The following is a 15,365-nucleotide window of genomic DNA, read 5'->3' on the forward strand; positions in this document are numbered from 1 at the left end:
AATTTTCCCTTGCCTTTTGAACTCTTAAAAATAGGCCTCCTCTGTCCCTGCTCTTTTTTCACCTGTCTTGACCTAAGATTCCTGGCTATACTTGGTTCTGACGCGACTCCTCCTCTGTCGTTATCTTCATCATCTTCTTCCTCCTCTGTGGTAGATGAATCATTGTCACTCTCCTCTTCTGCCATGCTTTTGGTCATTTTGTCCTTTACGGTCTTCAGTGTATTTAATACTTCCAATAGCCCTTGCGGGGCTTCAAGCATTCGTCCGAATACTTCTCCTGCCCATGTGTCTGACTTGGCTATTGCTTTGGAGTGTTTTGACCTGGTTTGGGCCTGCTCTTCTCTTGCTGGTGTTGGCAGTCCGATGAAAGCCGGTTGTGCCATCCTTTCCACCGGTGAAATCATTTCCTCGTTTGTTGGGGTCCAATCCGCTTCTCCAGTCTGGTCTGGCAGGCTTTCTCTTGATGCTTCGGCTTTTGGCCTGTCTCCTCCCTCATGTGAACAAGAAGGCAAAGGCGAGCCTTCCTCTGCGGCTGATGTTATCTCTTTCCCTTCCCCATTCAGGGACTGACATTTAACTGTCATAGGCCCTTCATTATGAAACACCCGTGGTGCTCTGGTGTATTCAACATCAGCTACTCCTCCCACAACCACTGCCGTCTGTCCATCGGGGCCTTGAACTTGTCCTCCTCTGAGGGTCATTACAGGCATGACATATTGTCGTCCTACGGCATTAGATGTTAATGTGGCCCAAGGAAGAATCTCTGCTGTGTGATACTTGTTAGCATCTCCTGGTTTTGGAATCCAGTTCTTCATTTGGTTTTCCAGCTTCTTATTTTGGTCTTTCAGTTGTTTCAAAGCCTCCATTATGCTTTCCATATCTTCTGTTTCAGCTGTGTCATCCTCCTCCATCCAGGAAGATGCTCCATTCCACAAGAACATCCACTTGCAACACTTTGCATGAGTTTGCTGTAGTTTCTTGATTTGTTGTTTAATCTTCCAGTTGATTGAACGTTTCTCTGCCTCGGCTTGCAGTTGTTCCAATTGCTGCTCACATCTCTCTCCTTCTATTTTGAGCACAAGACTTAGGGCTATTTTGTCATCCAGCCCTCTCTGTTGGGAAGCAATAAGCTTGTTTAGCTCAGCTTCCATTGCTTTGCCTTCCTTCTCAGCTAACTTTGTTGATCCAGGGGAAGCTAAGCGAATAGCTTTTTTTAATTGTTGCTGCTGCTCCTTTAGAGGCTTATAGCCTCTGTGCCCAGTAGGTGTCGTGTTCGGGCCGTCAGCCATTATCCTAGAACACAAGCTTACCTCCCTTTTTTGTGACGTTTTACGGCTCCTCCTTCTGGATCACTCCGCAATGTCTGCCTGTTAGCTTTCAGAAATACTTTCGCTCCTCCCAGGGTCACTGTCTCCTTGTGATCTGCTTGGTAAGACACACAGCCAACGCAGTGTGTCAAGACTTAACCAAGCCTCTTTCAATATTCACTTTTAATAATTACTTTTCACTCTGTAACATAAATGTTATAAACTCATACACACTGCATGTTAACTTTGGGGCACAAAACAATAACACAGCTCAAATGCATTCACACAGCCTTAAATTTTTCACAGAAAATTGCTCCAAAGCAATATCATGTTTGCTCACAAACTAACAAATTCACTGTGTTGTTTACCGAGCGAGGGAGCAATGGACCAATTAATTCCAAACTCTTCAATAATTAGCTGTATAGCTCGCTCTACTTCAATGCCAAACCATAGTACTGTGATTAGCTTTATTCAAATCAAACCTATGTTTCAAAGCCTTTCAAACGCACACCCACACACACAATTTCAACCACGCACTCTCAAGCACACATTTGTCTCCTTTAAATCTACTAATCGCTTGGAGACATCTCCACAGATAATTATATTATTTCCCAAGCAAGCATATCAAAATCAAAACCGTCTAATACCGACTCTACCATAGTCTGAGCAAAGTGGGCGGCCTCTGTGGGCTCCCAATTTGGATCATTTTCATGCTCAGTCTTGTCCTTTAAGCCTTGAAATAAAAATAGGCAACGTTGTATATAGGCTTTTAGCTCATGCAGCTCAATCACGGACCACACTGTCATCTCATAAGGTGAAACACCTTCCTCAGTCACTATGTGACATTTACAGGTCACCTCCAATTGACCGTCTTCCTCTGCTATTTGTATGTTACAGGTTGCAAAATAAAGCACAGACATGTTTGCTTATTCTATTTAAACAACGATTTAACAGTATTAAATGGGACTGTTTAGTGCATGGGACACAATATAATCATTTATTGTTGAAGGGACAAATGTCAAAGGGGTTCTAACAGGTCCACTTTATTGCGTGCTCATAAATTATTGTTATCTGGGTCACTCACCCAATGTGCTTTATTGTTTGAGATTATTAATTATGTCACGCTTATTAGTGGCTCATATTTATTTAAGGCCTATGTTTGAACTTGACAACAAAGGCAGAGCATCATTTCATCCTTTCAGGGTGAAACACTCCACTTTCTCTGTGTCATGGCAGCTCAGAAAACTTCATGAACTTTACTTATTTAAAGATATGGCTTAAAATCAGTTGTGTTATCAGTATAAAATGTTTAAGATTTAATTAACTTATTTTCAATTGGCTTACAGCAGCTTACTCTGATCTAAGAACACTCTCTTATGCTCCTCAAAACTGAAGTTACTCAGTCTTAAATGCTTTTTACATTACATAAATCAACTGTGATTAACAAATAACCTTCTAGTGATTCCCACTTGGTTTAAAACATTCAAAAGTCTTCTAGGGACCTATTCTGATCATAACCTATGTGTTTGTAAGCTTGTTTGCATTTAACCCTCTGCACTCAAGGCATTTACTACACTTTATCAATCCGGACAGTCACGCCGAATGAAGCTTCTGACCTTCAAAGGCCGAGTGCCAACTCATTATAAGCACATTTGCAAGGTGTGTCTGAAAATTATTTAAACCACTCTTTTTAAATCAAAAACTATTTACTTTGCTATAACATCAAAACCAGCAGCATATTTACAAACTTTCAGCAATAAAAAGCCTTCTGCTTCTAAGGCTCACACACACTCTGGGCAGGAAGTGAAAAGCTCCGTTCTCCTCCCAGCCACACGCTCATTTGCATGTTCACACCGTCTAAAAATAGCTCTCAGCGCTGCAGCTGCGCTCTCATCACACACAGGGTCACACAAAGCTCAGACAAAACTCTATTTTATATCACAAAGACGTCTTATATTTACAATCACTGACAGGCCTGACAGATTCAGCACCTAACAAATTTCGACAAATTTAAATTAACGGGTCCAACCGAAGAAAGTTTCACTTTTTTGTAATCAATCAAACAGTATCTGTTACTTCTGGGAACAGTTTCTGACCTAACTTCTAAATCCCTAACTCAATTTAACTTTGTCCAAACAAGCACATGACACCGTTTTAAACGATGAGGAGTCTCGGTAACTCCTAGCTTATTTCGGGATGCCCTGTACCCCACAGTTAAACCAAAACTGAACTACCCCTGTTCGCCGACAGGTCAAGACCGCGCGTCCACGGCCAGGAGGGGGCGTAACCCCCGGGCTATGTGCTTCTTAGCAGACTTCTGGGCTGCCGTCCTATAATAATTTTAACCTAACCGATTTTGTAAAATTTTACCATAACGGGTCCTACCGAAGAAAGATAACTTTTTTACGACCAATTAAACAGTCTCTGTTACTTCTGGGAACAGTTTCTGTCCTAATTTGTAAAACTATTAACCAGTCTCTGTTACTTCTGGGAACAGTTTCTGTCCTAATTTCCCTACCAAACTACCTGAGCCTTCAGCTCAATATCCAGGGACTCAAACCCAACATTCTCTGTTACTTCTGGGAACAGTTTCATATTTCTTCAACTTCATTAAATACTCTTAAACAACTTTAACTGCATAACACACGGTGATTCTCATCAAAATCAAAACAGACACCCACCAGCAACGTCAGTGAGCAGGCTTTTAATTTAATGCAGCCCAATTTGGCACAATTTGGGAATCAACTCAACAGGCAGTGCCTTACCTTTTAGATGCACCCGGGAAGCTCACTCACATCAGATCCCTGGTCCGTGCCTGTCCGCTCGACAACCTCAGACCGTCCACACCTCGCACGTCCACCCCAATACCACAGGACGAGCCCCCAAAATGTTATGGTTCAAAAATATTGGAGATGGACACCAGAGGAAAAACCCACAATAACAACACTGGTCCGGTCGGGTTGAGTCAAACGATGATTTAATGATCACACACGTGGGAGATGGACACTGTATGCAGACAGTCTCAGATCTCATCTCAAAAAACACATCTCCATAGTTTTATGAAATCAGGGTATTAGAACGCCCCCTCATGCGTAGTGACAGGTGTAATACAATCAATGTTGACAATTTTATTTAACACAAAGAATAACATTGTCTCCTTCCCGAGGGCAGACGCTAACTGCCCCCCTTCTCCTGGAACCGTCTGTACCCTGCTGAGACACAACATGGCAACTACAAGGACTCTTTCATTTATTAAGACCATCAGTGTGTATTGCTCTAAATCAAGTATATAATATTAAATGAATATTGCTGGATCAGCTACTTCTACTTAAAACATATTAAAACATGACTAAGCACAAAATCACCAAGAATGACATCTTATAAGTGCTGTGTAAGCGCGTGCGGCCTTCCAAGCTCAAAGCCTTTGCCCTCCATAGATCAGCCAGACTCGCACTGGCTGTAGCTTTTAACCTTTAATTACCTTGAGCACAACTCTAGAATGAGCAACAAACTGCAATGTGTATGGAATGATCATGATTACATCTGCAATGGAAAATCATGTTATTATTCTGGTACCTGTAAGAAAGATCAAATTAAAGTTATCACCATCACTGTAATGCAAAGAATAATGTAAGATCAAAAACTTCAATTTATGCTTAATGCAAAGCTGGTTATATACTTCTAAGGAACTAATAATGGCATATTAAAATATTAAATGATAATGAGAAAAACATCCCCTCCTTATTCTACACAGCCTACATTTGTACAAAATGCCAAATGACATACACATAAGAATCACCATCCTGATATCAATACTTTTGCCCATACGAAAAATGTCGTGAACACACTAATATTTCTCCAGTGTTGTAACATCACATGTCGTTAGCGTAGTCTGTCTGTGTCTGCCCTCTGCAAACAAACATGTTAGAGTTGGTTGTGATATACAGTCTGCATAAGTGTGGTCAATCTAATAAACATTTGTAAGGAGATGGCAGTTACTGTGAATGTACAGCAGTTACACAGTGATTAGTAATAAACAGCCAGACAATGACTCTGACAATCTCATTCAATCTTGCAGATTGCACCTTCTGTGGAAAGTGGTACCACACGGTGTGTGTGGACTTCCCTTGTGCAGAAGGCGACTACAAATGTTGTGGGTGCTAAATAAACAGAAAAAACTGATCCCTGTTGTCTTTGCTTACTGATTGTTTTTAGTGTTGACAATCCACATTGCTGGCATTGCATCTTTCAACATGTTTGTGGGTAGATTTGGATGTACCAGGGGTAAGTGCAGCCACTCAGCCTCTACTCAATGTGATCATAGCAGCAGGTGCAGATGTGTCACAAGTTAATCTAGTAGTGGGCTATGGTCATGTGTAAGTGGTGGGAACAGTCATATCCACTCACTCTCACTGGCTGTTTATTACTAATCACTGTGTAACTGCTGTGAATTCACAGTAACTGCCGTCTCCTTACAAATCTTCATTAGATTAACCACACTTATACAGACTGTATATAACTCCAGCCATGTTGATGAATTGCCTATATTGGCTGGAAATATTCATTTTCAGGGAAAAGACACAGACAGACTATGCTAGCGACATGTGATGTTACAACACTAATGAAATATTGATGTGTCATATTTGTCCAAGGCGTATTTCATTGTTATGGAAAAAGAGAATATCAAAATCATGATGACCAATTGGAGTGGTGATTTCTATGACTTTGTGTATATAATTTGGAATTTTGTACAAATGTAGGCCAATAAGGAATATATGATATCATTTCATTCTTTTCAAAGGTTTATTTGCATGACGCACAAACAGAGACAATTGAAAGGTACAAATGTGCATGACACGAATTCAAACGTGGTGCAGATGTGTGTCACAGGTTGATCTGGCTGTAGGCTGTGGCACTTGGCCAGAGGTGGCGCTGGTTGACTCGAGTCCATGTTAGTGCACAAAGTAAACAGCACGCTGTAGTTGTGAAGCAAAAACGCTGAATTCGGAGAAATAAACCGTGCGAGGGGAACGATAACGACGACAAGAGTCTCCCGATCGTTTATTCTTTGTGTCCTGTGAACAACAACGGCGTGGTGTTACTTGTTTGCTGTTTTCGCGATCGCGTCGCGCATGAGGATATCACCAGGTGAACTCGCCACATTTTTAAGCATTTTGTTGTTCAACAGCATCAAGACTGACGGAGTGTGTTTGAGATAACCTCACACGTGTCACAGGTGACACATTTGGCGTTTTTTTGCTGGTTTGTCGGTAGCAGCTCCTGAAACGCAAGACTGACACACATCTGTTCGACCAACGCCAGTTGATCTAAACGCCAGTAGATCTGGAACACCGGACCAGTTTCTCTGACTATGATACTGTAAAGCTGACAACATGATGCATTTACTGTGGTGAGTGTGCAAAGACCATGGCAGGTGTTGTGCCAAGGTAGGGATCCCCAACAGGATCTGTTTCCCTGCGTCAGGAACATCGGCTGGGCAGGGAAAGCGGACCCAACGCACTCCGCCTCCATCACGACCAACTAGACGTGGAAGGAGTGATGTTTTAGTGACAACATGAAAGATGAGTGTGACCGTTCAGTTTGTGGGTTACAACAGAAAATTATACATTTATTGTTCTCGTGTGTTATCGGACGGGATCATTTTAACAAACCGAGGACATTTTCCTGATAATTATCTGTATCCTCCTGTAACTTTACTGTTTAAAGAGCTAAAACCTCCAACATTTCAGGATCAATAAGTCCTTATAAGACGTGTTTGTGAGCTAAAAATCAAGAATGTGGGATACTGTTTGTCTGTGTCAGCCAAACAACTTCACATCTTTGTAACGACTGTTAAAAAGATGTTCATCCTGTTGATCCTGTTCATCTGGACGCTGCACTGTACAGCAGACACGACGTTGTTCAGTTTGTGTTTCAGATGAACCAGTTTGTGTCTGAGTGTGTTGCTGGGTCTCCACCAGTTACTCTGACAACTGAAGGTTCAAGATTTTTATTTTGACATTTGCACACAGGACCAACAGTCCATGCACAGTGGAATACTTGTGCAGAGCTTTCCAAGTCAAATCACACTTTAACAATATAAAGACAGAAAAAGCAGGAGGATAGAAATGAAGTCCGGAGTAGGGTAGTCGTACTATTTTCTATATACAAAGAAAAAGAAGAAAATGTACAGAGAGTGTGTAGTTCTCTACCTCTTATCGCACTCACAGTGTTGCACATTTGTTCCACAGATCTGTTTCACAAGTCTGTTGTGAGTGTATTGCCCGATGGTCAGTGAACCGATGATACATTCAAAGTGAGGTTAAGTAGTGCTGTGTTATTTTAAGTGTTCAGTGTGTTTTTGTTTGCCGTCAGTCTGACAGTTGTGGGGAAGAAGCTGTTGAAGAATCGTGTTCTGTGTGTGATGCTGCTGTCCGCTCTGTTGTGTCTGAGATTGTATGTGCAGCTTTGTATGTGCAGGTCCATGGATGCAAGTGTTGTTCCCATAATCCTCTCTGCAGACTTTCTGACTCTGCAGAGCCTTCCTCTCTGTCTGTGTAGTGTTTCCATACCAGACAGTGATGCCTGCGGTGAGGATGCTGTCTATCAGTCCTCTGCAGGCCTGGGTGAGAGGGTGGTGGTTCATGCCAGCTTTCCTGAGCAGCCGAATGAAATAAAGCCTTTGCTGGGCTTTTTTCACAGTTGCTGTAGTGTTGAGAGTCCAGCTCAGGTCTGATGTAACCTGCAGTCCCAGGAATCTGTGGCTGTTTGCCCTCTCCACCTCCGTCCCTTTGACGATAAGAGGCTGCAGGGGAGGGAGTTCTTCCAAAAGTGCAGTATTCATTCCTTGGTCCGTGTTGAGGATGAGGTGAAGAAGCTTCTGTGATGAAAAGAAACTTAAAGAAGTCCAGACGCTTTTCTCTCCAAGCTCCTCAGACTACTGACGCTTGTTTCTCTCTTTGTAAAATGAAATTTAAAGTGAATTTTGAATCAAATGTTTCTCTTCTTTCTCCCTCAGAGTGCAGACATGTCTGCTGCCAGCAATCTGCGATCTGAAGATCAGTTTCTGTGCTCCATCTGTCTGGATGTGTTCACTGATCCAGTCTCTACACCATGTGGACACAACTTCTGCAAAACCTGCATCAGTCAGCACTGGGACATGAGTCAGAGCTGTCAGTGTCCCATGTGTAAAGAGACTTTCTACACTCGACCTCAGCTGAAGATCAACACTTTGTTCTCTGCGATGGTTGCTCAGTTCAGACGTGAAGCTCAGCAGAAAGCCAGCAGCAGCAGCTCAGAGCAACAAGCTGCCAAACCAGGAGAAGTTCCCTGTGACGTCTGCACTGGAACCAGACTGAAGGCCCTGAAGTCCTGCCTGGTGTGTCAGACCTCCTACTGTCAGACTCACCTGGAGCCTCATCTGACACTGAAAGGCCTGAAAAGACATCAGCTGGTTGATGCTGTGGAGAACCTGGAAGGCAGGATGTGCACGAAGCACGATAACCTTCTGCAGCTGTTCTGTAAGACCGACCAGACATGTGTCTGCACGCTCTGCTCTGTTTTAGACCACAAGAACCACGAGTTTGTTCCTCTGAGAGAAGAATATGAAGGAAAGAAGGCAGAGCTGGAGAAGACAGAGGCTGAGATTCAGCAGATGATCCAGAAGAGACGACTGAAGATTCAGGAGATCACAGAGTCGGTGAAGATGAGTAAAGATGCTGCAGACAGACAGAAAGCAGAAGGTGTTCAGGTCCTCACAGCTCTGATGGAGTCTGTTGAGAGACGCCTGAAGGAGCTCATGAAGGAGATCGAAGACAAACAGGAAGCTACAGAGAAACAGGCTGAAGGTCTCATCAAAGATCTGGAACAGGAAATCTCTGAGCTGATGGAGAGAAGCTCTGAGGTGGAGCAGCTCTCACGCTCTGAAGACCACCTCCACCTCCTCCAAAGCTTCTCCTCCCTGAAAGCTGCTCCACCCAGCAAGGACTGGACAGAGGTCAGAGTTCATCCACCATCATATGAGGGGACTGTGTGGAGAGCTGTGGCTCAGCTGGAGGAGACAGTCTGGAAACCCATGAAGAAGAAGCTGTTTGAGGCTGCAGAGCTGCAGAGGGTGCAGCAGCATGAGGTGGATGTGACTCTGGATCCTGATACAGCTCATCCTAAACTCATCCTGTCTGATGATGGAAAACAAGTTTATCATAGTGATGTGTGGAAGAAACTTCCAGACAACCCAGAGAGATTTTCTGACTGTGTTTGTGTTTCAGGAGAGCAGAGTTTCTCTTCAGGGAGATTTTACTTTGAGGTTCAGGTTAAAGGAAAGACTAAATGGGATTTAGGAGTGGCCACAGAGTCGATCAACAGGAAGGGAAAAATCACACTGAGACCTCAGGATGGTTTCTGGACTGTAGTGCTGAGAAATGGAAATGAGTACGAATCTAATGCTTCCCCTCCAGTCCGTCTCTGTCTCCATCCTGGTCCTGAGAAGGTGGGGGTGTTTGTGGATTATGAGGAGGGTCTGGTCTCCTTTTATGATGTAGGTGCTGCAGCTCTGATCTACTCCTTTACTGGCTGCTCCTTCACTCACAAACTCCACCCATACTTCAGTCCCTGTAACAATGATGGAGGTAAAAACTCTGCACCTCTGATCATCTGTCCTGTCAATCAAACTGATCAACGACTGATTTTATTGGATGAATGATTGATTTTTCTTGAAGGGAACAAATGAACATGTTGAGTGTAAATCCTCTACAGTCTCCATGTTTCTATAGAATCTGATCATCAGGACTCTGATTCACACTTTGATTCTCATGGAGTTTGATTTGAACAGAAGAAAAGTTGAATCAGGAAATGTTCCCACTGATGGAGACTCGAGCTGAAGAGCAAATATCAGAGAACAAATGTCCAAAAGCTTCATTTCCAATAAAGTTTGTTCAATGCTTTGAGTGAATCCAGACTCATGTGTGGCTGTTATACGGAGCATCAGAGTCCAGCTGAGTTATGTTGGATACAAACTGCTTATTTTGGCTCTGTGAGGAGTTTTGTTCACTGAAAACTGATGAGACGGATAATATTCAAAGAACTCTGTAGAGATTCATGCATCCATGTTCTCCACCTGCAGGTGTGGAGGAGAAAGGTGGAGCACAGACTGCTGCATCCTTCCAGTCACATCATTTTGATGATTATATTTGCATGTTGTGATGATTTGGGTTAAAGACAAACAGAGTTGAACGGCTGCAGTCACAGCATGAAGACGATGCTGAAGCTGAGCTGTCAGTGAACATGTTTCACTGTGATTTGATTTGAAGAATAGAAAGTGTGTGTGGCTGCTGACAGCTGCAGTCTCTGCTAGTCTGCATAACACACACACAACTTTCCCCCTGAGGCAACGATGCAGCAACAACACAACAGCTGCAGACACACACACACTGTTAAAGAACACTTTACTGTTTAAGGCAGAATTCCTCAGTAACAATGATTTGAGTCTACTGTGTCTACTGTGGTTTCCAACATACAATCTACTGAAACATGTTTTTCTTTCTGCCGTACAAACTATTTGATCACAACATCTTTGCTTTTTTCCTCCAATCGTTTATTCTGATTATTTTATTTAGTTTAACTAAGAAAAGCTTCAAATTTAACTCTTAACCTGATTTAAACGTTTAATTTCTCATTAACTCAGACTTTTAATTTATTTCCTTGTTTAATGTATTATTTCTTTATCCTTGTTTAAGTTTTGCCGATCCTTTCTGTGTAACCTGTTTAATCTGACCTTTGACCCTTTAATTTTAACTTAACAGTACTCTTGTTTTGACCTTTGACCTCTTTATTCCTTATAACCAAAAAAACCCTTTCATCTGATATTTTCACATTATTGATTGATTATATATATCTATTATATTTTCTCACCTTACCTTTCATTTCATTCATTCATTTCATTTATTTTTTCATTTTCAGGCACAACAAATACGTATATTGAACATAAAATACACAAAACAAAAAACAAAAATTGCCTGAAAAAGGAGTGGGACAAAGAAAACTTATTAAATCCCACCCCTATACTCACTCATCAACAAAAAAAACAATAAACTTCCCGCAGCTACGCCCATCATTGCATACAGACCCATCAACAGCCCCGGGCACATACAAGCTTCTAAACGGCAGCTCGCAAACAACAATTAGAGCCTTCATAACTGAATACAGAATATATAAATTATAAATTACATTACCACAGGTAACAGGCAGTAATAACTACAAGTAACAAACACACATACATATACATACATATATATCTACACACACAAGTACATATATGTACATACATATTTTGGAATTTTTTTGCATTGTTTCAATTGTAAACTCAGACTGTTCCAGATTTTCACATCACATACAGACACACAAAAACCTTTACGGGTTGTTCGAGTTCTGGGTAATTTGAATTCTCCAAAGCCTCTCACATTATAAACCTTTTCTCGAATTTCAAATCTAGTTTGTAAATTTGCCGGTAAAAGTTTAGTAAAAGCTTTATACAAAATTATGGATGTATTGTAATTAACCAGATCCTGGAATTTAAGTAACTTTGCCTGAAGAAAGAGTTTATGAGTATGATCTAGATAACCAGCCTTGTGAATAATACGCAGTGCTCGTTTCTGTACTGTGACTAATGGATTAGTTGTATTTTTATATGTATTTCCCCACACTTCCACACAATATGTAAGATATGGAAGAACCAGGGTACAGTACAGAGTACGAAGTGCATCTTTATCAAGGAATTGTTTCACTTTGTTCAAAACTGCGAGGCTTCTGGAAATTTTGGTTTTTATGTGTCTGACGTGGGGTTTCCATGAAATTTTGTTATCAATTACGACTCCCAAAAATTTGTTTTCACTCACATTATCAATTGGTACGCCTTCAATGATAATTGGTAATCCTATATTATATTTTAAATTACCAAAAAACATTGCTTTAGTTTTATTTATATTTAATGATAATTTAATATTTCATCGGGTGAGGGCCTCCAGCTCGCACTGGAGCGGTTCGCAGCCGAGTGTAACGCAGCGGGAATGAGGATCAGCACCTCCAAATCTGAGGCCATGGTTCTCAGCCGGAAAAGGGTGGAGTGCCCACTCCGGGTCGGGGATGAGTTCCTGCCCCAAGTGGAGGAGTTCAAGTATCTCGGGGTCTTGTTCGCGAGTGATGGGAGAAGGGAGCTGGAGATCGACAGACGGATTGGGGCTGCGGCTGCAGTAATGCGGACGCTGCACCGGTCAGTCGTGGTGAAGAGGGAGCTGAGTGTAAAAGCGAAGCTCTCAATTTACCGGTCGATCTACGTCCCTACCCTCACCTATGGCCACGAGCTGTGGGTAGTGACCAAAAGAACGAGATCGCGGATACAAGCGGCGGAAATGAGCTTCCTCCGAAGGGTGGCTGGCCTCTCCCTTAGAGATAGGGTGAGAAGTTCGGCCATCCGGGAGGGGCTTAGAGTAGAGCAGCTGCTGCTCCACATCGAAAGGAGCCAGCTGAGGTGGTTCGGGCATCTGGCAAGGATGCCCCCTGGGCGCCTCCTGGGCGAGGTGTTCCAGGCATGTCCCACCGGGAGGAGGCCCCGGGGCAGACCCAGGACACGCTGGAGAGATTATATCTCTCGGCTGGCCTGGGAACGCCTTGGTATTCCCCCGGACAAGCTGGAGGAGGTGGCTGGGGAGAGGGAGGTCTGGACCTCTTTGCTTAGGCTGCTACCCCCGCGACCCGACCTCGGATAAGCGGATGAAGATGGATGGATGGATGATAATTTATTTATGTCCATCCATTTTTTTATTAATTTTAGCTCCCTGTTTACAGTCATTACAAGATCAGTATAATCATCGCTACTGAAAAATATGTTGGTGTCATCTGCGAACAGTATGAGTTTAAGTACTTGAGAAACATCAAAAATATCATTTATGTATACATTGAAAAGTTTTGGTCCCAACACTGACCCTTGGGGAACACCACATGTAATACCAAGTTTCTCTGAATGGTAATGCCCTATGCTAACATATTGTTCCCGACCTGTTAGGTAACTTTTTAACCAGTTACCAGCTTTCCCTCGAATACCATATCTTTCCAATTTATCCAATAACATTGAGTGATTGATTGTGTTGAAGGCCTTTTTGAGATCAACAAAAATACCAACTGCATATTTATTTTTATCCAGTGTATCAGTAATTTTTTCTACTGCCTCAATTATCGCCATTGAAGTGGTTCTTTGCGTTCTGAAACCATACTGACCAACATTTATTATTTGATGTTTTTCAAGGAATTTTTCTAATCTTGAATTAAAAAGTTTTTCTAGAATTTTTGAGAATTGAGGCAGTAGAGAAATAGGCCTATAATTGGTAAAACTGTGTTTGTCATTACTTTTATATAGTGGTATTACTTTCGCAATTTTCATTTTTTTTGGAAAACAACCGGACTGAAATGATAAATTACAGACATATGTTAAGGGACTAGCAATATTCAGAATAACCTGTTTAACTACAGACATATTTATGTCATGATAATCCATTGAAGACTTACTTTTACATTTTAATGTGATATTTATTACTTCTTGCTCATTTGTAGCTGAGAGGAACAGTGAAAAGGGATTTGATTTTATATTACTGATATTTTCATTTTTATGACACGGGATGTCCGCTGCTAGTTCAGGGCCAACATTTATGAAGAATTTATTGAACCCATCGACAATATTACTTATGTTGTGTTTTTCACCATTTGCATCAGTAAAATATTCAGGATATGATGTTCCAGAAGATCCTTGTTTAATTAAGTTGTTTAACACATCCCAAGTTCCTTTTATATTGTTTTTATTTTCATATAATCTTCTTCTATAATAAAGTTGTTTGCTCGTTCTTATAATATCAGTCAATTTATTTCTATATGCTTTATATCTTTGTTCCACTTCTTTTGTTTTTACTTTGATAAACTGTTTATACAGATTGTTTTTCTTTTTGCAAGCATTAATAATTCCTTTTGTGAGCCAAGGACTTTTTATCTTTTTTTTCTTTGTCATGTGTTCGTTTACAGGACAATGTTTATTGTACCACATAGTAAAAATATCTAGGAAATTATCATAAGCCTTGTCCACATCTGACTCTTCATACACCGAACTCCAATCTTGTTGTGCTAAATCGAAATTGAAGGCATGAATTGCTTCTTCATTTATTGTTCGCTTTGCTATCATGATCTTGGTATCTATTTTTTTTAAATCACAGTCACACAAAGTAAAAACTGGTAAGTGGTCAGTTATATCACAGACAAGCAGACCACTATTAATTTGGAAATCCATGACATTAGTAAAAATGTTGTCAATAATAGTGGCGCTATGTGAAGTTATTCTGCTTGGCTTTGTTATTGTTGGATATAGTGATAAGCTGTACATTGTGTCAGTAAAGTCATCAATGGCTTTTAACCTTGTTGGATTTAGCAAATCAATGTTAAAATCACCACAGATAAATAGTAATTTTTGGTTCACCGAAGCAAACGTTTTTTCTATCCATTCATTAAAAGCGTCAATACTTGAACTGGGTGTCCGATATATACAACTTATTATAACATTTCTCTTTTTTTCATTCATAATCTCAATAGTCAAACATTCCAAAATTCCATCAATAGCCATAGACATAGTTGTTACAACATTATATTTTATAGAGTTATGAACATATATAGCAACCCCGCCGCCCGCCTTATTTAATCTATTCATGTATTTTAAATCATATCCATTCAAACAAAAATCTATTCCTTTATCGACATTGAACCAAGTTTCAGTGATGGCTATAACACTAAAGGGGCGAGAAAATTGTTGCAAATAGTCCTTAATGAAATCAAAATTAGAGTACATACTTCTGCTGTTAAAGTGAATTAATGAGAGCTTCCCGTCTAGGTTAATTTCTTTTTCATATTGTTCCTGAGTGAAATAATTACAATTTTTAACAAAAGAAGAGAGAAAGTTACTTTCAGAATCTATTTCTGGATCTATTATATTATGCTCCTTATATTCACAATCTAGATCAATTACTT

At 41.0% G+C, this 15,365-nt stretch overlaps 1 protein-coding gene across 1 annotated transcript; it reads left to right on the forward strand.

Moving 5' to 3' along the window:
* The first annotated feature begins 8,334 nt into the window (after window positions 1-8,334).
* Window positions 8,335-10,055, forward strand: LOC146634867 (E3 ubiquitin-protein ligase TRIM21-like). Its single transcript, XM_085342378.1, has one exon. It carries the CDS (start codon window positions 8,335-8,337, stop codon window positions 10,006-10,008), a length of 1,674 nt encoding a protein of 557 aa, XP_085198504.1. The 3' UTR covers window positions 10,009-10,055.
* Window positions 10,056-15,365: the final 5,310 nt, after the last annotated feature.

This window comes from Diplotaxodon limnothrissa, linkage group LG3 (genome assembly GCF_057381915.1).
Source record: "Diplotaxodon limnothrissa isolate DT_005_m linkage group LG3, D_limnothrissa_male_GT1.1, whole genome shotgun sequence".
Classification (NCBI taxonomy): domain Eukaryota; kingdom Metazoa; phylum Chordata; class Actinopteri; order Cichliformes; family Cichlidae; genus Diplotaxodon; species Diplotaxodon limnothrissa.

Excerpts from the sequence above, each read along its gene's own strand:
- LOC146634867 (XM_085342378.1), top strand. The coding sequence starts at position 8,335 with ATGTCTGCTGCCAGCAATCTGCGATCTGAAGATCAGTTTCTGTGCTCC.